The following is a 23,072-nucleotide window of genomic DNA, read 5'->3' as shown; positions in this document are numbered from 1 at the left end:
TTCGTGCAATCGCACAACTTTAGCCACTTGCTCCTTTGCTTTTGTTCGTCCAAACTGCTGATTAGAAACTCGGTACATCTCTATGTTCCGGACTGAATGCTCAACTTGTCCTCGTGACGTTCACTCATGGTCCAAACTCAACTCGATCGCTTGATAACTCCTAGACGAAAGATTGCGTTGGAACCTAATAGTCCATTAACGTCACTTCCAACTTCATAACTATCGGCCCTCGCACCATGAAATCAAACTTCTCCTTAGTCACCGTTCAAATTAAAACTCGACTTGAGTCTTAATACCTCGTGCATGACAAGACTCGTACCCTTAATCATCAATTCATCGACCACTCATAAGCTAATCATCCTCTTAATATCCAACAATCCATTATTGTTGTCTTCGTCCTCAAAACCTTCCTCACTCAAACCAATTTAGGCTTACTGAAATCCCTAACACTTCGCAAAAATCGAGATTTATCCTCTAGAAGATCCAATCATAACTATACCTCAAGTATCCATCTTGATACGAACACTTCCCTTTCTGTAATTTGACCATCCTCCAATCATTTCAAATACTTAGTCTCTCGATCAAAACTTGACAAGACTTCATGTCTCATGCGTTCGTGATTACATCGATTGTCTTAAATCTAAACCTTCACTAAGTTTGGACCTCTAATGTCCTTTAACTCTCCAACACTTCTCAAATGAATATTCATTTCTTAAAACTATAACTCCTTCGCAAGAAAACTAATACTTAACGCGAACTTTTACTTCCAAACTCGACTAATCTTCGATCCAATTCAAATTCATCTTACACATCCTTCTATCAAAGTCCATCGCCAGTTGTGATTCCGAATATCACCCCCTCAATATTAAGTTGATCAGGCCTAATACATCGAAGGTGGAAATCTAGAAAAACCTACTGGAACAGTCAATGAGTTCCTATCATCCAATAGTCACAAATATCTTGATATTAAATCCTCAATGATGTCGCTACGGAACTACACACTCTCGACATCATACGTATACTATCCATACGAAATCTCTCTAAGATTCATTCTTTAGCTTCTAGCTTCTGGTTAAACGCATCGGTACAAGACTACTTTCTAGACTTAACGTGTTATCTTAAACCTCGTGTACTTCTATAGCTAAAATACGAGCTACGGTCAAATAAGGTATTAATAGGCGTAATAACTATAAGGTCAAAGCTCAAACAGTATAAGTAAGTTAGGTGTGTTTGCACACGCTACGAGAGTAATGGAATATGTTATACTGAAATGAGAAAGAATGGTTAGAAGGTTACCGTCGTTCTTGCGCTCTCCTCTGGCTAACTTCTTCGATCCTCCTCCGTCCATGATATAAACTCTTCCCCTAGTAGTGAGGCGCTTTCCCCTTACAGTGTTAACAGATGGCTCCCTCTTGGGCGCCTTACAATCCACGGCTAGATGTCCCACTCGGTTGCAATTAAAGCATCTTGGTCCAGTCGCTGGGCACTTGTCAGCAAAATGTCCAGTCTTCCCACACCGGAAACATGTCACATCCGTGTTGCCGACTTGATTCCCTGCACCTCCAGTAGCAAGGGTCATCGGTTTGTACTGTCCTAGGGTATAACCTTCCCCCATAGGGCGCTGATAAGGCTTCTTCATCTGAAACCTTCCTTTTCCAAGATTGTCTTGGGAACTCGACCTCATCGGTCCCCCAGTTCCTGCTCTATTCATCCTTCTATTTTTCATCAGCTCCACCTCTGTGGCCTTCTCCACCAAAGCTTGAAATCGTATAATCCCCAACGGCCTCACTGAATCTTCGATGTCTGCTCTCAGTCCATTCAGAAACCGCTTACACATGTAGCGTTCATCAACATGGTTGTTGAAAAACTGGAAGTGCTTAGCCAATGATTCCAGCTTGGAAGCATACTCAGGTACGGTCATGCTCCCTTGACAAAGGGTCAGAAATTGTGCCTCTCGCTCGTCTCGAGCGCTAGTTGGAAAGTACTTCTCTAGAAATGCAGCACGGAAAGAGTTCCAATTCACCTCTTCGTGGTTAGCTCCCATAATTCCTCTGGTACCCTTCCACCAGTACTCAGCATCGCCCAGCAGCAGATAAGTTGCCAGGCCCACCTTAGCCCCTTCAGCAGTCTGCAGTACTTCGAAAATCTTCTCAATTTCTTGGATCCACAGATCCGCATTGTCCGGGTCAGTCCCACCCGTGAACTTGGGTGGATCCTGCCTTCTGAAATCATTCAGTCCCCTGTTCTGGTCCAGGGCTACTTCTCTCTGAAGCCGGTGTAGCTCGCGTGTATCCTCAGTAGCACGCCTATGTGCATTGTCATTCGTCTGTACAGTCATTGCTTGGACCAAAGTGGCCACCATCTCAGCAAGTTGGTTAGAGTTCACCATGTTCTGTTAAGTTAAGCAAACAGTTAGTACTCATCATAAGATAGTATCTAGCATGACTATACAATATGATTAAGCAATAACTTCAATCAATTCTAAGCGAAAAATCGCTTGCAGACAATCAATTTTTACTCTTTGCAGAGTCACACGACCTAGCACAGAAGACCTATTCCCCAACAACTCCCGAAAGACTCGACAAGCTCTGATACCACAATGTAACACCCCGATTTCGGTGGCGTCACTTTAGTAACCAAAAAGAAACTTAAAGCGGAAAAACGTAAATATTTTTTTTTTTGATAATAGAACCAAAGACTGAAAGAAATAAACTCCCAACAAAAGATAACAAAACTAGTATATAACATAAATACAGCCCCCGCTGTAAGTAGCAACCTCGTCACGAGTAACCTCCAGTGACGGAAAGTAGAAAAGTGTAACGCCCGTAGGCAAAATGTACAATCCCAAAAAGGATAGGTCAAGTGTCAGCAACACAAGCCCTCAAAATAAGAATAAGTCAGAGCTATGACGCTAACCCCCCAACCTTAGTAGACTCTAAACACCCATCCCTAAACTTCCATCGTCGACCCTCATCTGGTCATGCATTCCGTCCGGGTCCACGTCGAAGGCTCAGTAGTAGTCATTTCGCTCCGGGTCTTCCCCGTACGACGAAGCACCACGAAACAATCCGTCAACGGCATCTGACAAAAAGGGCATACATAGCCCCCCAAACACAGGTAGCACGTGCAAGGGTCAACTTACGGAATATAGTATAGAGAATACAAGACAACAGGTAAAGTATAAGGGGTATATATATATATATATATGTTGTATATATACATATAAGTTCTGCATTGTCTACCCTAAGGTTTAAACATAGCATGTTATCAAATCTCTAGTACAATTCAATCATCAAAGCACGTAACGATATTTATCAATATCTACTCATCAAAACACTTAACGATATTTATCGACATCTACTCATCAAAACACTTAACGATGTTTATCAACATCAACTCATCCAAATCTCAGCGAAAACAATTAGAGTGCATGATATGTCAATGCAACGTCACTCTCGACGGTTCCAGAAAGAGTAGGCTGGGCACGATCGAGTCGGTCCTAACACTGGCATTGTGTCGACCATAGCCCTCGAGTGTCACTTACCACCTTGACATAGCCGGATCAGTCCTAACCCTGCGGGTCGACTTTTCCCTCCGCCATGCCCGACAATCAACAGGTCGATCCTAACCTCACGATCGATCCTATCCCCCGTCGATGTCCGAATTACCCGAAGGTATAAACTGTACCCGAAGGCATAAACTGTACCCGAAGGCATAAACTGTAACTCATGATGATCTCCAAATCATCCGACTCATCTCCATCCGATGGTCAACACTGCTCAACGAGCAAAGAGCATCAACATGCTCGGAAACTACCCGTTTCCCGGCTTATCTCTCAGATAGCCCAACAACACAACTGCTCCCAGAGCACAAGAGTATCAACATACTCAAAACCTCTCAATATCTCGACACTTGGATCCGACGACACTTCTCATTTTCCAAAAACTAAGATTTGACTCCTAAGCTTTCCTTCGAGATTATTATCATTATTAAAAGGTTTACAGGTTGTTTAATGTCTTATGAGTTTTCCTTACCAAATAGTTTCCACTTTATCTTATCGCAAATCTTATAAGTTCTCGGAATCTCCAAATCCCAAATGACTCCAGAGAATGTCTCGATCCACTAAAACCATACAAGGCTCGAATCCTCGTTCGTCCTATCAAACTTCCTCAAAACTCAAAATAAAATCGGCATGACCTGCCCGCTATTCTCACTCCTCAGAATCCCAGATATGAGTGAAAGCATAGTTAAATCAGTACAGTCAACCAGCATGTCATATATCCACATATTATGCAATAACCACGTAGCACTTAGCATATAAAGCATGCACCACACATCCTAAATTACCCACTTAGCACTTAGCATGAAATTCAATCTCAAAAGCATTCAGTAGATGAATCATCTACATTGTCAGCCGAAGCCTCAGAAAACATTTTACCAGTCAAACACAAACAAGTGCATAAACAATAAATCAAGTCGAATTCATCGACACCTAAAGCATTAACTAGCAAGGTAAGTTGCCCTTACCTCTAGTTATTCCAGCATTCTCCTCAAACGTTCCTTCACAATGAGCTCCTTGATCTTCAGGAAATTCTTCAAAAGAACCTTTAGAGTAAACCACAGAATTCCATCAAAATCTATCGGAAACTAAGCTATCAATACTCACTAAAGTTACACGAAGTAGTACATACTCCGAGGTACGATAATCTAGCGCGAAAGGACAAGTTTTCGAAAAAGGAATTTTCCTCCTCCTCCTCCCCTATAGGGCTCGGCCACTTTTGGTAATTGTAGGGTTCGATTTTTCTTCGATCAAACTTGGTTCCTATGCTATCATTAGCCGTAACTAAGGGTTTTCTGAACTCGGAAAAATTATCGGATAAAAAACTGTCGCAGGGGTATTTTGGTCATGATTTTTAACTTAGAATTTCAAAACTGAAATCCCAAAAAGCAAATTTGACAGGGACGTCACCAACGACGTTTATGACAACTAATCCTACTAGCACTAAACTAAGGCGATAGTTTTCAGCCTAAAGGTTGAAGCTTTACTCCAAAATGGGTATTTAAGGCATAAATTGATTCCGGCGGAAATCCGGCGACATTACGGAAAATCTAATCCGGCAGAAGTGATCTTGGGCACATAAGGAAGAGGTTTAGAATCAGAAATGAAATATTCAGGATAGTTTTGCAAAAACCTCAAAACTATCAGCTCAGAAAAGTCTATAGAAAAGCTATGGAAAAAGCGATCAGATGTAAGGATTAGCGACTATACCTCGAAACCTTGAAGCAGCAACTGATTGATCGACGATCAAGCAAGAATTGAACAAAATCTTCTCTTCTCCCTCCCTTGTGAAACTCGCGGCCTTGATGAAGAAAATGGGTAAGATTTTTGTGTTTTTCTTCCTTTCTTGGCTATATATAGAGGTTGGCAAAACGCGGTAAAATGAAAGTTTCGCGAATCTGATTTTTCCGGCGTCATTCTCCGTGAATTCTAAGATAGGTTTTGGCGAAAGAATTCCAAAACTAAAATGAGGTCTCCTTGTATTTTTGGTAACTAATGCAAAGTCGGTGTAAAACTATTTTACCCGATAAGTTGCTTTTTGCATCGAATGTCGCAATAGAAAACTTCCTTCTGAAGAAAGATTGAAATCATCAAGAGAAATGGGTGTACGCGTGTGGAATCTTCATTTGATGTTCCGAATAGAAAAAGTCTTCATTGTCGGGTGATTCTAGGGTTTTGAAATACCAGGGTTTCAGTTTCGGCAAACTTCCGATGATTGGAATCGGACGTTCGTAGATCCTAGAGTTTCGCCTTGAAACGATTGTGATATATGGAAAAAGAGAAGTTCTAACATTTCTCTGAAGATTTTTGGAATTAACTTCGATCATGCCTATAAGTGAAAACTAGCTATATACTAGGGTTTCTGACCTAGGTTTAAGCGTTTAACGATCGGTCTATAACTTAAATCGACTTCGATACAATCCTTTGACTTTTCCTGAACTTTCTCCTTCATAAATTTATTTCATTTGGTAAACTCTAGTTCAGGTTTCCCTTCACGATACATCAACCCTAATCGTGAATAGGATTCTATTTAGTTGGCATAAGTTTAAAAACTTGGGCCTTACACTATGATCCGTGCCTTAGCTCAGGTACTCTCAAATCTGAGATCTTAAATAAAATAATATATTTTTCTCTTTCTTTCAATACCATAACCAAAGTGAAAAATAGGGAGGGAAATAAATAATATAAATATATTGGGTACCGTGAGTCCAGTTAAAAGCAAAATAAGATCTCAACCACTAGAGTGAAATATGCATTGAGACCTTATGAGTGTCTTAAATCCTATGTGGTAATCTAAGCCCACAAAAAATGAGTTAAGTCCCAAAATAAGTTTCTACCATTGGAGATGCTTTTAGTAAATATCATGTTCACTTTGAATAACAAAGAAATTAGAAGTTGAACTTTCTCTTAGGTTTTATATTTGGTCTCTTTCAATTTCGCTGTGTAAATAATTAGTACAAATTATTTGCTGGATGATGTAAGGGCTCCTGTGCCTATTTGAGCTTGGTTTTAATATTATTACTATCTTTCAAAGAAAAAGTGTTAGTATAAAATATTCATCTAGTCACATGGATGCGAGAAATTAGAGATGTTTGATTTACTGTTTTTTTTTTTGAAAGGATGATTTAGTGTTGAGGGAAATGATTTCAAATATAATTGATCATGACAAGTTTAATTATGGTAAAAATTAATTTTTAATTATATAATTTATGTTTGGCTACGTTTATTATAAAAGTGATTTTAATAGGAAAATGATAAAAATGTTTTGTGAGAATAACTAAAATTGCTTTCATGTTTACTCAAAGGTTGGTTGTTTTACTTTGACCTCAATGTGATTATGTTAGCCTGAATTGGTTTTAGGAGTTTCACTCAAACATGTACTAATGATGAAAACTCATGTTAGAGAATATTAGAAGTGTTTCGGTGGATAACCAACGCGAAATCAAATACATAATCAGTTTATGAACTTTTTTGCTTCGATGATTGAAAGTTAAATAATCACTATTAGGTAAATTCCACAAATCACAAATGTAGTGTGCACCCACCCTAAAATGAGTGTTGTGTTGTGAACCTATTTTTCTAGTGTGTTTGAATTTGTGGTGGCACAAAATCTAAAGTTGAGTAACTTTAAAAGGTACACTTTATATATTCTCTTCAAAATTGATTATGAGACTTTAAGCCGCATAACCAAACATGATATAAGCTTTGTTGTCGTGTTTAGTTTTTGCACAACATAATTCTAAACAAGCTATAATTTAGATTTTACAATTAGCAAATTTCTACATTCACACAGTCAATCATTCTAATCGGTCTAATCTTGATCAAGCGATTCACACATAAAATTAAAATGAATAACTTAGAGTAATAGCTTGAAACATGAGTCATTCAATCTTATTCAAACAGTTTAAAACACGTGAATGCGTGTACGTAAAAATCCCCTAATCTTAAGGAATCCAAATTCCTATATATATGCTACAACTTGATACATGTCTATAAATATATATAAAGATTTTTATTAACTTCATTATGTTAATTATGTGCCTGGATCATAGCTAGGCATCTTCTCAAATGAGTTCTTTGTGTATACAACAACACCTTCCTTTCATATCAAAAGTTGTGTATATTTTCAAAGGAGGAATAAATTCCTAGCCTACATTAGGTTTACCACTTTTGACTTTACCCATACACATAAAGACCTGAATCTTAATTAGTGGCTTAGGCAGAAGAAGTCGAAGCATATATGGCATATATGATAGGTTATATACTTTATTGCTTTGTAGAGAAATAGAAGTCATGGAGCATCTGAATTTTGAACCTTCTCACGTATCTAGCCGCATGGTAGCTGTTTGAGAGTGTATTGAAGAATCAAGACAAGGGTAGCTTTGAATTTTGTTTCATATTTTTTTATATATTACTCACTATTAGAGAATGCATCAGTGAGAGATTTACTTTTAAAAATCATTGCTATCACGGTCAATTCAGAAGTAAAAATCTTAAGTAAAAATAGCTTGCTAGCTAGTCCAGTTAATGGTGGTTATCTAGAACTGAAAGGTCAACTTTCTTTTTGAAATTTGACTGTTAGTTCTTAAAGATCAACATAAATATTTAAGATTTGATGTATGTTTGGAACCAATTTTGTTACCACTAAAATTTATGTGGCTGTTTGAACCTCTAAATTTGAGAATTTAATTTTTAGGAGACGTCTTTTTAATGAAACATTTGCCTTTCACTATGTTCAAACTGAACAAAGTCATATAAAATAATTCACTATATGCATATTGAACAAAATCAGATAAAAAAATTCCTCAAAATACCACACCCAAAATAATATTAGTGTTTGGATTGATAATTAACCTACAATCTAAAGCCACACTATGGTTTCTCTTTTTTTTTTTTTGAAGCATGGTTTCTCTTATTAGTGATTATGTTATGAGGTTCTCAAGTATAACAAAACACACTATTAATCAAAGCTATTCAAATTAATAACATTATCTTATTGAAATAAAAATTTCGTTAAATAAATCAAAAAATAAACCACTTTGTTTTCAAATCTCTTTTTAACAATATTCAATTATGTCTTCCTCTTTGTAACAAAAAGAAATATTAATTATATATACAACATCAATTATATCTAAAATCAATTTTAATAATGTTGACCAATCACACACTTAGTTTAATTGTGTATTTTTACTTATCAATTTCCACTGGCCTTCGTAGGAGGAGATGTCTTCTGTTTTAGAACTTGATATAAAGTTAAATTTTTTTTTGAAAATGAAATGTATATTATTAATAGAAGCGCTTGAGCCAATAGCAAACCAAGCGAGAACCAAGTACAATCTGAACTGAACTCGAACGACCTATGAACACCGAACAAAATAAACCCACCACCATCCCACAAAATGGCATAAACGAAATCCCAAGATAGAGCCTCATTAAAACCTTGCTAGACAAAACCCAGTGGGAAAAAGCCTAACAAGGAAAAAGAGTACTACAACCTTGAGATAGCCATTCTGTACCTGAGTTCAATGATATTACATCCGTTAGCTGAATGTACTAAAACAAATACTCAAGAACTAAGGCGTCCACTAGAAATCGAAGCACCAACAGGTTCATCCCCAAGTATCCATTACGACCACAACCTTATTAATCAACGAAACCAGCAACAGCATGTGTAAAAGACCGTCCAATATCTCACCAACAGCAACAAGCAACAGCAGTTCTAATTTGACAGCACCATCATTTGTTTTATAACAGCAAACACAGCATATTTCAGCAGCAACAGCAGTTTTCATTTGACAGCAACAGCATTTGTTTTATAACAGCAGCAACAGCATATTCCAGCAGCAACAGCAACAGCAGTTTTAAATTGACAGCAACAACATCTGGTTTATGACAGCAAACAACATATTTCTTTAGACAGCAACAGCAAGCATCTGTCTCAGCAGGATAAAAACTCCACAACAGTACCAGCAGCAGCTATACGCATCAACAATCACCCCTCAGCTATGCCTCAAGCATAAAAGGACACAACAACCTGCATCTAGTACTCCACCTGACAAGCATTCTGAATCTCAACCACCACTGTCAAAGCTTGAAAACTGGTTTCCCCCCACAAGCACAGAAGACCACCCGCAGTACCTACCAACTGAACCTCAACCAAACGCATTTGCAAGCTTTGCGTCCACTACACATCTGTTATTAACCGTTGAACATTAAACTTTGTTTCTTGAAGTAAAATTAATTCAGGTTTAAGGTGCTGAGTTGCTTTTTTCACTGCCTCCCTTTTCGTAGAACCTCCTAGCCCACGCACATTCCATGTGAGCCAACGACCCGGCTTGTCAATTAAGATGAGGATGGTTCTCACGGATTTGAGCTTCCAATCCTCTCAACATCAAAGCTTCTGATCCGCGTGGTTTAAGTCCAAGTTGCTTTCCAATCAACCAAGCACGTTGCGCGCGTGTTGACACCCCATCTTCACCTGTCACTGGTTCAAGAAAATCATGAGGCAGAGGTATAGGCTTATTTTTGCTCCCCTTAGGACGACCCCGCTGAGAGTGTTTCTTGGAAGAATTTGTGTTTGGTGAATTATAAGGAGTTGGTGTGGCGAAATCAGCGGGCACCAGTTGAAGCTCTTGCAAAGGTGTCTCTGGCTCCTGGGGGAGATGACGTGATTCACCTGAGGGAGAACAGAGGCCGCTGGTGTACTTTGTCGAACAATTTGGTAAGGCGAGGTCCGATAATATGATTCACGTGATGCTGTGTTGTTTACGTGAACTGCAGAAGCCAGGGAAGGTAGCAAAGATGTCGCGAACCTCAATAAGTCGTTTTTATCATAAAAACACTTAGGCAAACATGGCCTTAGCAATTGTTGTTGGAGAACATGATGTGGGTCCCAATAAGTAGAATAGAGTGGCCAACTGTATTTCTGAGCCAAATCCTGTGTGTTAAATGAGTAACCTGTAACAGAAGTATTTTTATTATAAATTAAATCAGAATTTTGAAAAACATAATTGCTGATTTGATTTTGAATTCCTTCAGCAGTTATATTTCTCCTCCATTCCTCAATCTCATCAGCCGTGTATCCCGTTTCCTGCAAAACACGTAACTGCTCCCCAAAATTGACTCCATCATTAACGGCCTTGATTGTTACCAAGTTCAAATTTGAAAACGGCTCCCCTGGTAGAGGCTCCTCCAGCCGCTCAGCCCCTAGGTCCGGCGCCACCACTGGTTTGGTGGCCATGCTCTGGTTTGCCAGTGACTCACCGCCACCTGCAGAGGTCCCTTCTTCTGGCAAAACCGGAGCCTCAGGTTGTTGATCCTCCACCTCCACCACGAATTGAAGCCCTTCAAGTTTCTCATCCCTAAAAACTTCATCTTCATCATCTGACTCCACATCAATAGCAGACTCATAGTCTTTTTCAATATCATAAACTGGACCACGTGTTTCATCAAACAACATGTCCTCATTATTTTCAGAATCATCACCAAAGTCTGTGGCATCCTCAGAATTATATTCCTTCACCGGCGTAGACGGCATGGTTTCCACCTTACCATAATCATATGCCAAATCATCTTTCTCAACCAAAATCACACAAGCAGTACCCTCAACGTCTACTGCCATTGTAAAACACTGCAATAACGGATGATGCATTTGGACAAGAACGCGTGCAAAATCAGCCCGATGACGTTGCTTGGTTGCCACGTCCAGGCTCACGAATTTCCCTAACCTATTTCCTACTGCCGTGAAGAAAGAGTCCGACCATAGTCCCATCGGAACTTGCCACAGACGAATCCACACTAAGTGTGCAACCCCGAAAGTAAAACGAGTGCAAGGTCTCAACTCTGTAAGTTTCTGCTCCAGGAAGAAACTGCATTCAGCTAAAGTATCCACCATCTCCTCATTATTCTCAAACTCCAGCAGTACCTCATTAGCACCAAGTGGGATGAATCGAAAGTTGTACATGCCGATCTGAGCAAGTTCATCCTGAATAACATCTACTGGCTTCGCCTCAAGAGTGCGTGCTCGTGCACAACGATGATACCAAGCATTATCAAGTTCAGATGCCACAATATTCAAACGACATTCCGCTGAACTGCGTGCTGCCTCATAAGGTTGAGCAGAAGCCTCTTGTTTCTTAGCTTCTCCATTTTTGCCAGTAGCTTGCTGGTTCTTCTTTGGGCGCCACACTTTTTCTTGCACCTGAATTTTGCTATTCTGTTTCTGTGTCTGTAATGGTACTTCTCCTCCCCATGTGCTCTGTTTGAACCTTGCTTTTTGCACAGACAGATGGTTTCCCTCAACCCGCTTGCCATTAAGAGTACGAATTGCCTGCCAAGCCTCTTCATCGCTCTGAAAACGAACAAAGCCATACCGGAATCGCCGCTGGAATTTTTTCTTAAACTGAACAAAAACATCAGTCACTTTCCCTACCTTCCCAAATATCATTTTCAACTTCAGCAAGGTAACCCTATCACTCAACCCATCAACGAAAACAGAAAATGACATCCCACGCAAATTGGAGTTCTGTTGATCACGAGATTGCTTTTGCATATTGTCTTTGCCACTCCCTGAAACAGATGAAAGCCCCTGCTGCTTCTGGTGTTCATGGCTACCCGAACCATACCCTGGCCGCTGCTTCCGTTGTACATGAAACCTGCCTGATGAGTGCTCAAAATCCTTCCACTGCCGTGGTGAATGATGTGGACGCTGAAACCTCCTAGAAGCACGTCGCTGCCATTGATTCCCAGGATTCCTGTAATAGCCTCCTGAAGGAGCATGCCGTTGCCATTGTTGCCTTGACCACTGAGAATTCCCTTGCCGCGACCTACTCCACTCATACGACGAGGTCCGGCGAGGCTGCAACCACCGTGACTGAATCTTTTATCCTAGTTCTTCTTCCTTAGTCTATATTTAATCACATTTTATTCAAAATTTTACAATGTTACTCATTATAAGTTTAATTTGATCCCTCTATAATTGCTGCAATCCGAAAATACCCCCTTATTTTTTTATATGTAGGGACCAAAGTACTTCAACATCTGACATATATATGTTTAGGTCTCAAATCGCATTGAATAATTTAATGAGTCAATTGATACATTGTTCTCTTGCAGATTTTCAAACTTTAATAGAGATATCATTTGGACCAATGCTTCCCCATTAATTATTTATGTGCTTTAAGCGTTTCTTTATCTTCACACATATCGAATTCTACGTCTTTTCTTTCAAGCTTTTCATGTTAAGGTTTGATCATTAATTGCCCACCTCCACCTTAGAGATATATAAATAGAAGATGAGATAACGAGATACATAACAAGTAATATGATGATGAAAAATAAGAGAGGTGAAAAGAAAAAAAAGTAGGTAAAAGTGAAAGTGAATGAAGGAAATGTTTTCCGTGAATGTTATTGATGGGTAAACACCCTATTTATACATATACACCGTTGACTATTAATAAAAACTAAATCGTAATTATAGGCATAATTACATGAGAATTAATACAAGAATATTTTATTCTATCACACCCATGCAGTCAAAGCGGGAGGTTCACCAACGCTGAGACTGGAACGAAAATCATCAAAGAGGACCCGAGGAAGGCCCTTCGTAAATATGTCCGCAATCTGATGGCGGGTAGGAACATGAAGGACGCGAGCCTGGCCACGCGCGACCTTTTCCCGATCAAAGTGGATATCCATTTCTATATGTTTGGTACGCTGATGGTGCACTGGATTTCCAGATAGGTAGATGGCACTAACATTGTCACAGTGGACCAATGTTGCCTGAGAGAGAGGAAAGTGAAGTTCGAGAAGTAAATTGCGGAGCCAACATGACTCGGAGACAACATTAGCAACACCCCTGTATTCAGCTTCAGCACTAGAGCGAGAGAGGGTGGGTTGCCGCTTGGAGGACCAAGAAATGAGGTTGTCGCCAAGGAAAACACAGTAACCAGAAGTAGAGCGTCTGGTGTCAGGACATCCCCCCCAGTCAGCATCAGTGTACGAAACAAGTTTCGCGATGGGGGAGGGATACAAATGTAGACCATAAGGCAAGGTGCCACGAACATAGCGTAAGACACGCTTGAGGGCAAGCATGTGCTCGGTGCGGGGTGCATGCATATGTAGGCAAACCTGCTGAACTGCATAAGAAATGTCAGGACGAGTAAATGTGAGGTACTGGAGAGCACCAGCAAGACTCTGATACAAGGTGGCATCCTCACAAGGAGTCCCAGAAGAAGAACTTAGCTTCTGCTTGGTGTCAACCGGAGTAGCAGAAGGGTTGCACGAAGTCATGCCGGCTCGAGCAAGAATCTCACTAGCATAAGTGCTCTGACTGTGAAAGAGGCCACCTGCATGTCGATGGACAGCAATGTCCAGAAAGTAACTGAGAGGACCAAGATCCTTCATAGCAAATTCTGATGCAAGAAGTGCCATAAAGGAGTTGCGGAGATCATGTGACGAAGCAACCAGAATGATGTCATCAACATAGAGAAGTATGTATGCAAGATCAGTACCCCGCCGGAAGATGAAAAGAGAATGATCTGATGTGCTGTGCCGGAAGCCAATAGAGGAAACATAGTCAGCAAACCGTTGATACCAAGCACGAGGCGCCTGTTTCAGACCATAAAGAGACTTTTTCAGGCGACAGACATAGTCCGGGCGCTGAGAGTCGCGGAAACCCAAAGGCTGATGCATGTAGACAGTCTCATGGAGATCACCATGCAAAAAAGCATTCTGGACATCCAACTGATGAATGGGCCAGGATCTAGAGAGAGCAATGTTGAGAACTGTCCGTATGGTAGCTGGTTTTACCACGGGGCTGAAAGTCTCGGCGCAATCCACACCGGCAATCTGAGACCTGCCATCACCTACAAGACGAGCCTTATAACGCTCAAACAAACCATTAGACTTATTTTTATGGCGAAAAATCCACATACAACGAATAACATTAACATCACAAGGACGAGGAACCAACTCCCACGTATTATTGCTAATAAGAACATTAAATTCAGACTGCATAGCAGACTTCCAATTAGGATCGGATAAGGCTTGTTTTGGGTTACGAGGCAAGGGTGAGATGGACGGGTCATCAATAGAGACCGAAAGACTAAAAGGCTTTTTAGGCTTGAAAATACCGTGCATGCTACGGGTGGTCATGGTCCGAATTGGAGGTGCTGGGGGACCAGAGGCAAGGGTAAAGGTGCAGAAGAAATAGGCGAGGAGGTGGGGGCCGGTGAGGGCGGCGTAGAGTCAGTGGGACTCGACGGTGGGATTGAAGTGTCAGGAGGGCGTGTGGATGTAGTTTGCCAATGATAGATCAGAGAAGGATGTAGGTCCTCGGTGAAACAATCATAAGAGGACGTAGAGGCCAAGGGCAAATCAGCAAAAGGAAATCTAGTTTCGTCAAAGATAACATGCCGCGAAATTATTAGTTTTCTGTTTGACAAATCATAACATTTATAACCTCTATGATGCATCGGATACCCCAGGAAAACACACGGAGACGATTGTGGTTGTAGTTTGTTTATTGTAGCGGAAGGAAAAAGAGGAAAACATAGACAACCAAACACACGTAAGTGTGAGTATGAAGGGTCACGATGATACAACAGCTGAGTGGGAGAATCATTTCTAAGAGTCTTGTGGGGCAGAATGTTCAGAAGGTGCGTTGCCATTTAAAGGGCATGATGCCAAAAGGAAGGAGGAACAGATGAATGAGCCAAGAGGGTGCGGATCATGTTGTTAATGGTGCGGATTTTTCGTTCTGCTTTGCCATTTTGAGAAGAAGTGTGAGGGCAAGAGAAGCGAAAAATAAGGTCATTAGCATCACAATACCGACGAAAGGAATCATTGTCATATTCACGGCCATTATCACATTGAAGACATTTAATATTTGCAGAAAATTGAGTTTTAATAAGTGTAGCAAGAGTAGTAAATATATCATAAATCTGAGATTTCTTGCTAATCGGAAACGTCCATAAAAAATCAGTGTGATCATCCAAAAATAAAACGTAATAACGATGACTAGCAGTGCTTAAAACAGGAGACGTCCATAAATCACTATACAAAATATCAAATGGCCTTAAAGTAATAGTTTCAGAGGAACTGAAAGGCAACCGAACATGTTTTCCTAAAACACAAGAATCACAAACAGTACTAGAACGCGAAGGTTCACAATAAATAAGTATTATTCCTAAGATGATTTAAAGCTGAGGAAGCTGGATGACCAAGACGATTGTGCCAGACACCAGAAGCAAGACCAACAAAATGAGAGGAACGGGTGACTGGGTAGAGGTCGCCGAGGCTGTTACATCTCAGGAGAGACATCCCCGTCTGGAAGTCAGACACCGAGAATCCAAAAGGATCAAAAGAAACAGAAACATTATTGTCAATAGTGAGTTGTCGCACAGAAATTAAGTTTTTAATAATTCGCGGAGTGTGCAAGACATGGTTTAGTGCTAAAGGTTTGTGAGAGGTGGGAATAGAAGTGTGTCCCGAACCTTGAATTGGAATGCCCTGACCACTACCAACTATCAGTTTCTGATTTAAATGACTTAAATTAGAATAAGACATGAGAGTACCTTGAGATGCCACAGTATGGGACGAGGCGCCGGTGTCCATGTACCACGTGGTGTCTGGAGGAGTCAAGGACATAGTGTGCATGGCAGCAGCGATATCAGTGGGTGCTGGAGAAACAGTAATGGTGTAGGCTTGAGGACGCTGACCCAGAACGCCGGGTTACTGCGGAGAAGCCATGGGACGCGACCACTGAGATGTCGGGTAAGGACAAGGAGGCATGCCCCAAGGGGAAGGGGCCCAACCAGGGGGAGGAGGCCAACCCCAGGGATTCCAGGATGCCTGTGGAGGTGGGCGCCATGGTGGAGGCGCTGCAGCAAGGGAACCAGAGGAGCCAGATGATCCAGTATAGCGAGAGCCACCTTTCTTTTTAGGTTTACCAGAACTACCCTGATGGTTACGATTGTGCCCTAACCCAGAACGGTAGTTAGAGTGGCCCTGATTGCTGCGGTTGGTGGTGCGCTGCTGAGAAGAGTCATCAGAGTCCCGTGGATGAGAAATAGTAGTGTGCAAAGCAGTCTGAGAGGCAGGGCCTGACATCTTGGCGAGACCGGATTCCTCTAGAATCAGCATGGAGCAGACCTTGAGGAAAGGAGGCAAAGGCTCACTCTGACGGATCAGGGTGGCAACACCACGGAAAGGCTCAGTGAGACCAGAGACCAACTGAAGGACAAGACGATGGTCACTAACGGGGGCACCAACATTGCGCAACTGATCAGAGATATTTTTCAGACGCTGACAATAGGCCGAAACATTAGGAAAATCTTCCATGCGAGTGGAGATGAAATCCTGGTCGAGAGCGACAGCACGAGAGTTCCGGTTGTCCTCAAACATAGAAGCGATACGGTTCCAAGTAGCCATAGCAGTAGAGCCTTTCTCCATAACAGTGGAGAGAAGGTCAAAGGAGAAGGTGGAATAAATCCACTGTTTGACAGTGGAGTCAAGAGTGGCCCACCGGGCATAGGAAGCATCGGTGCGCGCAGGAGGCTCCATGTCAGCTTGAGGAATGATGTGGTGGAGCACCTGAGTGGTTTGAGCATGAGTCTCAAACAATTCAGCCCACATAGCATAATGATCCTTGTCTATCTCGAGTTTGAAAGGAATGTTGTTTTTTATATTAGTGACAGCAAGGGCCGGATGAAAATCCGGCTTGGGGAGGACGACGACTCCGTGGGCGTAGGGATCACAGTGGTGTCGCCGGTTGGAGAGTCATTGGTGGAGTCGGAGGTAGCCATAGAAACTGCAAAAACAGAAGATTAAAATAAAAGGAATTTAATTTCTTTTTTTTTTGAGTTTCTGGCTGGAGCGGCTGGACCGGGTTCGGTTTAGCCGGTCCGGTCTGGTCAAACCGGTTTCTGGCGAACCGGAAAGGAATTAAAATAAAATAAAAAATAAAAATAAAAATAAAAATTAAAAAACAAAAGTGGCAGTGGGAGACGCGGGTCGGATCCTGGGCCACGGGTTGCAATGGATGGTGCAAACCCTAGGGGCGGCGGCGGCGCTGGTCGTTCTGACCGATGGGTGGCGCGCGCGAGCCGGTGGCGGGCGGCGACGGGGCAGGCGCGGTTGGGGGCTGCCGGAGGTGTGCGGATCGCGAGGAGATGCGGCTCGACTGGGTCGTTTGGGAACGAACCTAGTGCTGCTGCAGTTGGTCGTTGGGGACGAACGGAGGAGCGACGGCGCTGCTGGGAGGAGGCGCGGGTGGACTAGCAGCGGCGGCGGCTGCACTATGAGAGATAGGCTGCGGCGGCTTTTGAGGATGGAGGGAGAAAAGGAAATAAAATAAATGTAAAGTAAATAATTAGGTCAGATAGGGAAGGATCTGAACCTGCTCAATGATACCATGAAGGAAATGTTTTCCGTGAATGTTATTGATGGGTAAACACCCTATTTATACATATACACCGTTGATTATTAATAAAAACTAAACCCTAATTATAGGCATAATTACATGAGAATTAATACAAGAATATTCTATTCAATCAGTGAAGAGAAATTGAGTGTGGGTGTATAAAAATTGGCATATGTAGTGATACTTGGACATCTAAATAGTAAAAACATCTAATAGATATGCAATTTCTCTTTTTATCTCTTTCTTGATCACATATATCATTCTCACTACTTAGCCCTCTTATATGTTGATGATTCAAGTGAGAGTCGGAATCCGACATTAGTGAAAACTTTATAAGATATGTGACTCATATATCCTGTAACGGATCCAGAAAATTGATATTGTGAGGACAATATTTACATATAAATTCGTATAAAAAAAATTCATATATGCTATTAGATGTGAGTGCATTTTTTACTACAAGTAAGGACAATTTTTTACAAAAAAATGTCATAAAAAACTACATACTTTTACTATTCAAGTGAGGACATTTAACAATGTATAATACAAGTGAGGGCATTTAGCAATGTAGAACACAAGTGAAAACATTTTTTTATTAAAAGAGCCATAAAAAACCACATACTTTTACTACTTAATTTTTTTTTTCTAATGATTTTTTAAAAAATAAGTGAGGGCACATGCCCTCATGGGCTTGCACTTAGACCCGTCCGTGCATATATCCATTAATGTCTAAAGGACTTTGGTAAAGATGTGACAGGCTGGTTCTCTTGGTTTCTTTTTTCTTTGGCCGATTAGCTCCTCATGTTTCCCAACAAGTGGTCTCATGGTACAAGCATTTGGAGACTTCCACTTGAGAAAGATTCAAATTTGAGGGGGAGAATATTAGGATATTCGGTGTGTAAGAAGTCATATATTGGGTGAAAATGAGAGTGTTGAGTTTTTTTAAAGTGAAAAGACATATAAACTCAATATTTTTTAAATTTTAGATGAAAGACGTGATGTTTAATTCATCTATAACTATGATTATGATTAGCTCTTTAGCAAATGTAAAGATTGCTCGAGTTTTATACCTCACGCCACAGTGATGGAAAACACATAAGATCGTTATCTTGCACGTACAATTATCCATCTTTGCTTCTTCCAGGTGCTAATCTTCATACCAATCACATGCTTTTGACTTTTCTTACCCCACCAGAATCTATGCTTTGCGTCCATTAAATAGAGACAACTCTCCAAACCCACACTCCATAACAGAGACTAATTGGAGTTTTCTTGCTTCCATGGCTTATCACAGATCTCTTGATGTGTATTCTTGGATTCAGAACCTTCCACCAATCTCACAATGGAAAACAAACTCCATGTCCCTGAGTTTATGCTCTGTAACAAACTCATCATCCCAGCAACAACAACCATCACTCAATCTCACCATATCAAAAAACCACCACTCCCCAAACCTCACTTTTGCCATTGTAGCAGATTTCAACATCCCCATCTTTCTCTGGACCTCAAAACCATTCAAACCAACCTCCAATGAAGAAACCACTTACAATCTCCTAGTCAATTTTGTACAAGACATCCTCCACTATGGCTCAAACAAGAACAGTACCTCCTTCATCAAATTCCCCAAACTCAATTCCATTACCAACTTCCAAGACATTTTCAACCTCGCTTTCCTCACCCTCTTGTTCCTAGTTTGCATCTATGAATCCCCTGCTGATCTTCGCTCTGGCTGTCTCAGCACTTTGAAGGAACAATTATCAGGTGGAAAAAACTTATATAGATCAAGTTTCTTACATCTTTTTCACCATGTTCTCCAATCAATAAATGATAAGTGGATTTTATTTCAAGACATTAATTAAGAGCTTATTGTTAAATTTAAAAATATTATATATATATATATATATATTCGTTATCGAATTTTGACGAAATGAATATAAGGAACCTGATATAAGTTTTGTTTCTTTCTATCAGATTGTGGATCAAGACAAGGTACCAAGTTGCTGATGAAGCTGTTGGGTTCTAACTTGGAAGAACAGTGGATGCGTTCTGTGAATCTTGCTATTACCAATTGGATTGTGGAGCTTAAAGGAGGAGCACATCATCACTACAGCGCGTTGAGAACACCCTCTTCTCTGTTTTCTTATGCGTTCTCAACGTTTGGACTGTGGAAAGTTCAATTGTACTGTCCTGTTATAAGCATGGATGTGGTGAGAGCAAACAACCATTCAGCTGATGAGAGGCTTCAATTCTCTCTCACGTACCAACAGCTTGAAGGTGTTCTTCAATTCAATTACAGGGTCACCATTAAAGAGAAGTGGGTGGAAATCATGGTCAACATTGACAATATAAGGTAATCAAGAATGAAATCTAATCAATCAAAATATTTACATATAATGCCAAGACAATCCTATAGTGCACCATGTTACAATCTGATTAACCTATAAATTATATTTGTACTCATCATAAATGGAAATGGTAAGATTTAATATATGTTTATCATTTGCAATAGGGTTTTCATGTGTTAAAATCAATTTAAAACAAACCTTTTAAGTTATGAACAATATTTTTGTTTTTGTTGAAGCAAATGAAACTTCTTAAAGCAAATTAAAGGGGAAAATGGGTTAATCATTGAAAGGAGTAGAGGTTAATCATTGAATTTACTCATGAATGATCAAGATTGAAATATTAGTAAAGATTGATCATTTGTGCCACACATCATTTGGACGTGTTAATTAGTGACAATAAAAATGTCTGACACAAATAATATACCTATTTATAAACACTCTTATCGCATAACTATTACAAAAATTATGTGAAGTTTTAATCTCAAGCATCTATATATGGATATATGTTCTAAATTTATGCTATCACTTTTTCATAATCCTTGAAGATTGATGAGCATATGATTTGATTTGTGTAGTATCCTTCCGACACAATAATTAACGACAGTTTTTAACCGCCGCAAACTGATGTGGCAGTGATAAATCGTTGCTAATCAGTATGTCCAACAAATACTTCCTCCGTTCATTTTTAAGTGTCGTTTTAGAAGAAATATTTTGTTCCTATTTAACTGTCATTTTGATGTTTTAAGGTTACAATTTGTCAATTATACCCTTACTTTTTCAATAACTTCACTTCACATTTTCCATAAAATTCTCCTTTCTCAATAACTATGAAGAGCTTTATGACTTTATGATTGGGTGAGAGTGGTAAATGATTTAATGATATAGGAGAGTGGAAAAAAAACTAACAATCCACTATCTTGGTTGGAGAGTTTTATGACTTTATGATTGAGATGTGATAGGGTAGAATGAGAAAAATAACTCTAATAATCCACTATCTTAGTTGGAGAGTTTTATGCTAAAACGACACTTAAAAAGAAATGGAGGGAATAGTATGTATATACTATATCTATAAATTCTCTTTCACAGGAAAAAAAACCTCCTTTCAAATTATACGCTCTTAATTCTTAAATCCTGCCGATGAATTTTGGGTTAGTCATTAAATGTCCATCAATTTTTCTCCCCATTTTGTTATCACATCAAATCACTTATTTCACATTTAATTTCTATTCTTATTTCTCTCATATGATCCAACGGTTTATCTACTATCTTTTCCCTTGATTTGATATCTACATTTCTGGCTATAGATGTGATGTTTTCAAACTGGTAGATGACACTCTAATGAGAGAAAGAGGAGCAGGTTCATCTGAAAAACATTTTCCATCAAGAATCTCATTACAACTCACCCCCATGCTCCAAAATCAAGTGCTGAGCGTTTCAGTTGGCAAATCCTCAGAGAATCCCCGAATTGAAATCGGCATGGAGAAGGGCATAGAAGCTTCATTTGAGCCAACAAATCCTTATAATATGGGACTTAGTGTATCAGCTGGAGAGTCCTCAACTGTGAGCCTAAAGCCTTGGAAATTTGAGCAATCTGTTTATGGATATAGTGCAAATCTGAATTGGTTTCTTCATGATAGCATGGATGGTAAAGAAGTGTTCTCCACGAAGCCTTCAAAGATTGCATTGGTTAACCCAAAGTCATGGTTCAAGGACAGGTATAGGTTGTGATAAAAGGGGCGGTCGGCCTTAAGGAAAAAAAATATTCTTCAAGTGATGCTATATTTCGCCTTCTAAAATATTGTATATTGTATTTGATTAGTAAGTATTAATTTTACTACACTTTCTTACTAATTTTTTCTAGTTTCGTCCCTGCAGGTACTCAAGTGCTTATCGTCCTTTCACAAGGCAAGGAGGGGTTATTTTTGCTGGTGACGAATATGGAGAAAGTGTGTGTTGGAAAGTGGATAAAAGTACCATAGGGAAGAAAATGGAGTGGGGGATAAGGGGTTGGATATGGTTAACATATTTGCCTAACAAGTACAAGACATTCTACCATGAAACTCGGAGGTTGGAGTTCAGGGAAATTGTACACCTCAATATTGCTTAAGCTTATAGCTAAAAATATTAAAGCTTTAAATTGCGGTTGATAGGATTATATTACAAAATTGTGGATAAATGCGGGTTTGACGAGGTTGCGGTCCAATACTGGAACTCAATAATCCTTTACATTACGGGTTCAATGATGGTTAGCAAACTAAAGCCTGAAAATAATTCAAAAATCAATGGTGAGTAGTTCTGGCTTCCTCCTCGCTTGCATGACATGAACGAATGAATGTATCATGGGCTTGGTTTACAAGTGAATATTATTTAATTAAACAATTGTGATTGTAGAGAAAACGATAATGAAGTCAAATTAGTGGGGTTTGTTCTACAGATTCATAAGTGCAATGTAGCTATTATTGGATCCTGATGATTACAAGCCACCATTATTTTACAAATTTAAATATTTTTTTTGAAGGCATTACAAATTTAAATTTAAGGTTAGAAAATTCTATGTTTAATTCACATGTTCAAAGTCTCCCACAATTATATAGAATGCTCCATCCAACACATATTAAAAAAAATTATACCAAGTTTTCTAAAGCAAAGCTCATGATATATATATTAAGATGTGGAAACAAGAGTTTTCTACATATAAAGCATGAGTTAAAGGATCGGATGGTTTTACATGAGGGAGCGATAAGGG

The 23,072-nt window shown here is 39.9% G+C and overlaps 2 protein-coding genes across 2 annotated transcripts; one reads left to right on the top strand and one right to left on the bottom strand.

The window, feature by feature from the left end:
• Positions 1-16,291: 16,291 nt before the first annotated feature.
• On the bottom strand, positions 16,292-17,194 carry LOC130722080 (uncharacterized). Its single transcript, XM_057572730.1, has one exon. The coding sequence runs from the start codon at positions 17,192-17,194 to the stop codon at positions 16,292-16,294; it is 903 nt and encodes a 300-aa protein (XP_057428713.1).
• A 1,983-nt stretch (positions 17,195-19,177) lies between these two features.
• Positions 19,178-22,824, top strand: LOC130733542 (uncharacterized). Its single transcript, XM_057585767.1, has 4 exons — positions 19,178-19,742; positions 19,953-20,331; positions 21,631-22,041; positions 22,202-22,824. Exons 1-4 carry the CDS (start codon positions 19,262-19,264, stop codon positions 22,431-22,433), a joined length of 1,503 nt encoding a protein of 500 aa, XP_057441750.1. The 5' UTR covers positions 19,178-19,261; the 3' UTR covers positions 22,434-22,824.
• The last annotated feature ends 248 nt before the right edge of the window (positions 22,825-23,072 follow it).

The sequence above is a fragment of the Lotus japonicus genome, chromosome 1 (genome assembly GCF_012489685.1).
Source record: "Lotus japonicus ecotype B-129 chromosome 1, LjGifu_v1.2".
In the NCBI taxonomy this organism is placed as follows: Eukaryota; Viridiplantae; Streptophyta; class Magnoliopsida; order Fabales; family Fabaceae; genus Lotus; species Lotus japonicus.
The sequence above is the reverse complement of the archived record's forward strand: the minus strand, read 5'-3'. Positions and strand labels throughout refer to the sequence as shown.

What these genes read in the sequence shown, in the direction of transcription:
- LOC130722080 (XM_057572730.1), bottom strand. Translation starts at nt 17,194, where the DNA reads ATGTGGGCTGAATTGTTTGAGACTCATGCTCAAACCACTCAGGTGCTC.
- LOC130733542 (XM_057585767.1), top strand. Translation starts at nt 19,262, where the DNA reads ATGGCTTATCACAGATCTCTTGATGTGTATTCTTGGATTCAGAACCTT. An exon ending in GTCAACATTGACAATATAAG is followed by an intron (nt 20,332 to 21,630) that starts GTAATCAAGAAT and finishes TTCTGGCTATAG; the next exon opens with ATGTGATGTTTTCAAACTGG. An exon ending in AAGTCATGGTTCAAGGACAG is followed by an intron (nt 22,042 to 22,201) that starts GTATAGGTTGTG and finishes TCGTCCCTGCAG; the next exon opens with GTACTCAAGTGCTTATCGTC.